The 7,794-nt window shown below is 47.9% G+C and overlaps 1 protein-coding gene across 1 annotated transcript; it reads right to left on the minus strand.

The window, feature by feature from the left end:
* Window positions 1-5,874: 5,874 nt before the first annotated feature.
* Window positions 5,875-7,320, minus strand: LOC115965767. Its single transcript, XM_031085070.1, has 3 exons — window positions 6,994-7,320; window positions 6,327-6,729; window positions 5,875-6,194 (listed from the first exon to the last, which is right to left on the minus strand). Exons 1-3 carry the CDS (start codon window positions 7,318-7,320, stop codon window positions 5,875-5,877), a joined length of 1,050 nt encoding a protein of 349 aa, XP_030940930.1.
* Window positions 7,321-7,794: the final 474 nt, after the last annotated feature.

Genomic DNA, 7,794 nt, shown 5'->3' on the forward strand with positions numbered 1-7,794 from the left:
TACCTCTCTCTCTCTCTCTCCTTTCCCAAATTTTCTAGATCTCCCCTCTTGTTGGCTATTTCCTCATTTTATCCTCCCCTTTTCTTCCTTTTCAGCTGTGTATCTTTTAGCTAGATTGGGGGAGATACTTGTCTCATTAGACATCTCCCTGTCATTTCTTGATCATGAAAGCAGACTTTTGGGGTGTTTCTATTTTTCAAGCTAGTCATTCCGCATTTAATAAGGATGATATTAGGTAGAACAACCAATTAATTCAGATGTGACTGCTATGTTGGGCTCTGCGTCCTCTTCTTCGCGTTCCTCGAGGATAAGAACTGAAGCTGAGTCCTTGGTGAATCCATTGATTGCTTCTTGGTTAGGTTATCATATCTCGGGACAAACTTGTTTCTCGGATTATCTCCGCAACCAGTCTTGGGTTTTCTATGTTTGGATTTGGGTCGAATCCTTACTTCAAGAGTGTCTCTTCTGTCTTTTCCTCTTTAGCCCAAAGTCCACAGGGCAGTTGTGTTCCTACCCCGCACAATATATATATATATATATATATATATAAAGAAAAATTTTCCCATTCCACATCGATGGTTTTAAAGATTTAAAAGGTTATAACAAAAAGGATGTGAAAAAGAAATAAAAATAAAGATACCAACGTTTTAATTGAAGGAGAAAAACTATTGTTATTTTTTAAAAATTTTAAGATCTCAAATTATTTATGTAATAATATATTATATTTAAAAAATGATTATTGTAGGGACTGGGTTCGCGCACTTCTTTCGTGGTAGAAGTGGATACAAGCCCAACTAGCCCAATACAATAAATTTGTAGAGAGTAGGTTCAAGAGTTGGGTTTTAGTGAGGAATGCAACGACCGGACATGGTCATGAATGGGTTGAATAACAGATACGTAGGCTGAAAAGGGAAACTTCATCCTCGGGCCTCTGGTCCTAGGAGTTTAATGTTCTTATTATTTCCTTTACGCTAGGTTACAATGGTCCTAGAGATGGTACATAATGCTGCTCACCTCCCTCTCTCTCTCTCCCTCTTTTTTCTTTCTCCCTTCTCTTCCTCGATCATCCCCTTTTATGGAGGAATTTTTACATTATATAGCCCTTCTCAGTCGATCCTGACCTTCCATTTGTTGATCAGGCAGGTAACTACTTGAGTGCTTGTCCTATCAGCCGCCTTTCCCCCACCTTCAGTTAGTTACAGTAACCGAAGCCACACTGTTCAGGGGTCCTGTCCCCATTAATGTGGCCAGAACGTTTGTTGGCGCATTCAATGCGGAGGTGACAGTTTTTCCTTGAACCGCTCCTACACTGTACCCCCATGCGCGTCCTACTGTACTCGCCCTTTCTTCTGAGAGAACTCAGGGGACTGCCTTTGATGGCGTGCCGTTCTTTCCTTCTAGATTTTGGGATGCCGATGACAAGATCGTCCACGGCTACATCTCTAGGCCATTTGGACTTTCGTTGCATGTCCTCGGCGCGGGCCTTGGGCTCTAATGTAAAGTGGGCTGGGATCAAAAATTCTCTGGCCCCACAATAGCCCCTCAAAATCCTGCTGTTTGGCTCCTCGGACGGAAAGGAGGGTTTTGATGACATCAGGCCTCTGTCATGGCTTGTCAACCCTTGCCATCTATCAGTACCAGAGCCTCTTCGTCTGCCTGAGACATGTTCCTGGCGCCTTGGTATGTGAAGCGCATCTTCATTAAATGCAGGCGGCTCTGTGCTCCCCACGTTCAACGGTGCGATGGTAATCCAACGGTGGAGATTTCCTTACCTTTATAGGCGGGAAAATCCACACAGTTACTTTTAATGGGAGGTATAAATAATCTTTAGAATTGATTTGTCTCTTCACTTTCGCACTTAAGAGTTCTGGCACATATATCCTGGGTTCAGTCAAACTTCCATCCAAACTCAAGCCTCTCTCCAGCATAAAAAGCCCGTCCGAGGAACTTTTCCTCCTTTCTGTAAGTTTTCCGCTCACACTAACTCTTGTTTTCTTTCTTCTGGGTTTATATTTCTCTTGTCCCTCTTCTTCTCCCGTCATCCCTTGAGTCTATTTAGCAGTTTCTAGAGATGGGTAAATTAAAAAAGTTGGTTGAGACCGAAGAGGCGATGGAAAAGTTCATCGCCGACTATAGGATACCTCCCAAGTAGGTTTGAGGTACTGTAAGGAGGGGGAGTGGCATCTTAAGAGAAGAACGGGCGAGGTGGTGATTCCCCTTCTCGCCTTTATAGAAGGGGGTGTGAGAATCCCATGGGGCCGATAATGAGGGGTTACCTTAGGCATTTCCGATTAGCTCCCACCCAGTGTGCTGCTAATGTGTTTAGGATCCTGGGTTGTGTGGACGCCTTAAACGAAAAAATGGGGCTAAGATTAACCTATCATGACGTAAACTGGTGCTACAACCTCCAACATTTGAGGGGTAAATCCTACTACATGAAGACGATGGACGATAGGGTTCGGCTAATCCAGTGCCTCCCCAAGTCCAGCAAAGGATTGAACAAGGACTTTCTTATCGTATCTGGGGAGTGGCATGATGGCCTTCCTTGCCCAACTATGGAGGGAGAACCAGGTAGGGTGTAGAGAGTAGGAGGGGGCCAATCTTTTGCACCGTCTTAATTTGTGTAGTTCGGTTACTAACTATGAACATGCCTTCTTTTTGCAGATCCACAAGCCTTTCACCGACACTTTCATCTGACCAACCGGGAGGATTTGGAAACCGTTCTCAAGGCGGCGGTTTTTGTAAACGAAAAGGATAATCAAGTCAGAGCCGCTCACAAAATCTTAGGGTACGATCCCATCTAAAAGTCATTTGTTGGCCTGAACCACGTGATCAGAGCTAACGATCCTCGGCTTCAGAAAATCACTGTAGCCGAGCATGGGTTTTTGATCTCTGAAAGATCTCCTGTCCCGGAGGGCATCCCGTTGGCGGGCTCTTCTTCGTCCCACCAAGCAGCGGAGGACGAGGATGATTTGGGTCTATCCGAAGAGGGGTTCGGTGTATTTGACTAGGCTGATCCATCCGAGAATCCTTCTAGTGACCTGGGTGACCCTGACTTGTCCGAGGTGGAAATGTTGTCAGTAGGAACATCTTCTCCGGCGGAGATAGGTTTTAAGAGAAAGCCCCCGACTAGATTGTTCAACCTACTTGAGGGCCAGCCGGGGAAGGGTGTACAGGGAAGGTCGCAATCCAGCGTTCCAACTCCCCCTCCACAGCCCCAGCCTGTCCAGACCAGGTCTTCTCCTTTCCGGTCGCAGTTACAATCTCCCCAACCCAAACTTTCTGCCCCTCCCCAATTTACTCTGCCTCCTCGGCCTGAGTCCACCGACCCAAAGAGGAAGAGGAGTTCCAAGGGTAAGGAGCTAATGGATGGGAGGAAATCCAGGGGAAAGGGGTCGACGCCCAATCCACGCCCAATGCTTGGCTTTCTGCCCCAATGCTCCACGGGGAGCCTCTGATGGAAGATGCATCCATGAGGAGCTTCTGAGATGGCGAAGGTGCTTATGTGGTCGACGCGTTGGAGAGAACCCTGCTGCTCCCCACTGACATGAACGAGTTGAAGAATATAAGGATGCAGGAGGTTTTCCTCAGCATGAAGAGGTAACTGGGTATGGTAAGGCTCCTAATACCTATGACTATGTCGACTTTTGCTCCTAGATTTTCATTCATAATGTGTTTGTTTCAATTGGCAGGCCATCCAGGCCACCTATAGGCTGGAGAATGAGGCTAAAGGGCAGAGTAAGTCCTTAGAACTTGAGCGTAATAAGCATATAGAGGCTGTGCGAACCCTTAAAAATTCCGAGGCTGACCTCGCGAAGGCCAGGGAGGACTTAAAGGAGATGACCAAGGCCAGGGATAGTGCTGAGGCAAGCCTAAACGGTGCCCAAAAACAAGCCAAGGACCAGAGGAGGCGCTTGCTTGCTGCTGAGGAGCAATTGGCGATTGCCAAAGAGCAAATCGGTGATTTAAAGAAGAAACTGACCGAGGCAGAGAGGGCTAAGGGTGTCACGGAATGGGCTAGGGATGAAGCCGTAAGGGCCAAAACAGAGGCTGAGTTCGCCAAGACGGAGGCTGAGACCTGCAAGGACAAAGCCGAGGAGGAGGCTTACGATGCGGGGGTGGCTGAAACCCAGGCCATCCTTAAAGCTCAAATCCCTGGTGTATGCAGGCTATACTGCTCCCAAGTTTGGAATGAAGCCCTCAAATGAGCTAGGGTGGAGGCTTCGTCCGACCTGTGGAAGGCGGAGAAGGTGTACTATCCTTCGACCATCCGTGAGACCGCCTCCGCCAGCTCCGAGGCTGTGAGCGCTCCATAGGAGGCTGAGGCTGCTCAGCCGGAAGTTGCTCGGTTCGTTCTCACTCCTAACGAGCCGACTAAGGGAGGAGAGCTTCATGGGGCGACAGAAACACCTGGAGGTCTGAATCCTGAGGTGCCCCAAGAGGTTGCTAAGTCCACAGTCAGTGCTCAGGTCTCTGATGCCGAGGAACCGGCTCTCTTGGTTCAGCCCCTTCAGGCCATTCCCCTTATTGATGTCTCTGAGGGCCTTGAAGCTAACCCTGCTCAGCCTCCCCAGGAAGGGGACGTCTCCCAGGGTCTTGAGGCCAATCCTACTCGACCTCCCCAGGAAGGGGATGTCTCTCAGGGTCTTGAGGCTAATCTTGCTCAGCCTCCCCAGGAAGTGGCCAAAACAAAATTGAAGAAGTAGGAGCCCTGGCCAACTTTTGTATTTGTTTTTAGTTTAGCTGTTAATTAGTTTCCCTTTTGTTTTGAGGACCTTGGAATTTGCTTGTAATTAAACTGTTTGACCATATGCATGAAATTCCTTTCTTCCTTTTTCCTTTAAATCATATGTTTGTTTTCTTTGCCGATATTTACTATTGCTGTGAGTCTCATGGTTTTTGAATTAGTTATCTTAACATGTATGAATGGTTGTGCATGTGATATATTTGGAATTACATCCCAGAATTTTAACTTACCCACGCCCATGGGACGCTGAGTTTGCGTCTACACATACTTCTAGGGTGCTAAATGCATTACCCGAGGTGTCGAGCGTGTCTTTAGGCCATGTCTGGTACTTAGATTTTCTTGGAGTATCTAGTTTCCCATAGGCTTGAGTCCGAGGACCATGCAATACCTTGGTTCTGTCTAGCGCTTAGATTTTCTTGGAGTGTCTAGTTTCCCCATAGGCTTGAGTTCGAGAACCATGCAAGACCTTGGTTCTATTTAGCACTTAGATTTTCTTGGAGCGTCTAGTTTCCCCATAGGCTTGGGTCCGAGGACCATACAAGACCTTGGTTCTGTCTAGCACTTAGATTTTTTTGGAGTGTCTAGTTTCCTTGTAGGCTTGAGTCCGAGGATCATGCAAGACCTTGGTTCTGTCTAGCACTTAGATTTTTTTGGAGTGTCTAGTTTCCCTGTAGGCTTGAGTCCGAGAACCATGCAAGACCTTGGTTCTGTCTAGCACTTAGATTTTCTTGGAGTATCTAGTTTCCCATAGGCTTGAGTCCGAGGACCATGCAAGACCTTGGTTCTATCTAGCACTTAGATTTTTTTGGAGTGTCTAGTTTCCCCGTAGGCTTGAGTCCGAGGACCATGCAAGACCTTGGTTCTGTCTAGCACTTAGATTTTTTTGGAGTGTCTAGTTTCCCCGTAGGCTTGAGTCCCAGGACCATCCAAGACCTTGGTTCTATCTAGCACTTAGACGGTTACTAGGATGCGAGACATACAATCGTAATAGACTTAAAATTTGAACTGGGGAAATGTTGTTATTAATAATAATACCTTCTCAGGTTATTTACATTCCGTGGACGAGATACAGCCCTTTCATCTAAGTTTTCTAGGTAAAAGGCTCCTATTCCCGTAACTGAAGTAATTCAGTATGACCCTTCCCAATTGGGTCCTAGCTTTCCCCAGGACGGATTCTTCGCAGCAGCCACAACTTTCCTCAGTACTAAGTCTCCTGGTGCTAGCGGCCTGAGCTTCACGTTGGCATCATAACCCTGTTTGAGCTTCTGGTGGTAATAGGCTAAATGGATCATTGCCTTTTCTCTTCGTTCGTCGATTAGGTCCAGGTTCTTCCCCATTAGTTCATCGTTACTGTTCAGGGTGAAGGATTTCTTCCTCAGTATTAGGAAGTTTGCCTCAAGGGGGATAACAGCCTCGGCCCCATAGGTCAGGGCAAAAGGTGTCTCCCCTGTGGACCGTCGTGAAGTAGTCCGATAAGTCCATAAGACATGCGGCAGCTCTTCTACCCATCTTCCTTTAGCCTCGTTCGGTCTCCTCTTAAGCCCATTAACTATGACTTTGTTGACGGCCTCGGCTTGACCGTTCCCTTGAGGATAAGCTGGAGTTGAGTATCTGTTAGTGATCCCCAGCTCGCAGCAATATTTTCTGAAGGCCTTACTATCAAACTGGAGTCCATTTTCTGAAATGAGGGTGCGAAGGACCCCGAATCGTGTGACGATGTTTCTCCAGATGAATTTCTTAGCATCCATGTCCCTGATGTTGGCTAAGGGCTCGGCTTTGACCCACTTGGTGAAGTAATCCGTGCCGACCAGTAGATACCTCTTATTTCTTGCTGCCTTCGGGAAAGGTCCCACAATATCCAGGCCCCACTGGGCGAACGGCCATGGGCTGGATAGAGGGTTGAGGATCCCGCCCGGTTGATGAATATTTGGGGCGAACCTTTGGCACTGGTCACACTTCTTAACGTACTCCAGGGCTTCCCTCTACATCCCCGGCCACCAATATCCTTGAGTAATGGCCCGATGGGATAGGGATCTTCCTCCTGTGTGACTCCCGCAGATCCCTTCATGCAGCTCCTCGAGCAGTAGCTATGATGCCTCGGGGTGGACACACAGTAAATATGGTCCGGAGTATGAACGTTTGTACAGTTTGTGGTCCTCGGACAACTAGAACCGGGGAGCTTTTCTCCGTATTTTTTCCGCCTCCAACTTTTCCTCGGGCAAGATGTCGTCTTTGAGGTACCTCACCATAAGGTCCATCCAGCTGGGGCCCGCCCTGACTTCATGAATAGGGACCATGCCTTTCGCTTCTTTATTCGTTCTGTCCAGATGCTCGACAAGAATAATTCGAGGCAGATCCCCTGCCAAGGATGTGGCAAGTGTGACCAGTGAGTCCGCATGAGTGTTTCCACTTCTGGAGACGTGCGATAGGCTGAAGAGATCGAAGCCCGACTGCAGGCGTTTGACCCAACTTAGGTACTCCTGCATCCTCGCATATCTGGCCTTTAATTCCCCCTTTACCTGGCCCACTACCAGTCTTGAGTCCGAGATCATCTCTACAGCCTTTCCTCCCATTTTCTATACCATGGCGATTCCTTGTAACAGGGCCTCGTACTCGACTTCGTTGTTCGTGGCTAGGAACCCAAGTTTGAAGGACTTCTCTATGACGGTTTGCTTGGGAGATATTAGGACTAGCCCCACTCCGGATCGCCTTTGTTTACTGTGCCATCAACGTACACCTTCCAACGTGTGGGTCCTGGTGCAGAGATTACTCCAACCGATTTTCCATCCAAGTTCTGCTCCTTTGCTACTACTCCTACTGGTGGTTCAGTGAATTCGGCCATTAAGTCAGCCAGAACTTGGCCCTTTATAGAGGTCCGAGGCATGTACTTAATGTCGAAAGCCCCCAGAACCGTGTTCCATATGGCGATCCTTCCAGTGTAATCCGCGGTCCGCAGTACAGACTTCGAGGGTAGTTGGGTTAGGACAACCACCATGTGAGCTTGGAACTAATGGGGAAGCTTCTGCGTGGCGTGGACTAGAGCCAGT

The sequence above is a fragment of the Quercus lobata genome, chromosome 2, assembly GCF_001633185.2.
Source record: "Quercus lobata isolate SW786 chromosome 2, ValleyOak3.0 Primary Assembly, whole genome shotgun sequence".
Taxonomy (NCBI): Eukaryota; Viridiplantae; Streptophyta; class Magnoliopsida; order Fagales; family Fagaceae; genus Quercus; species Quercus lobata.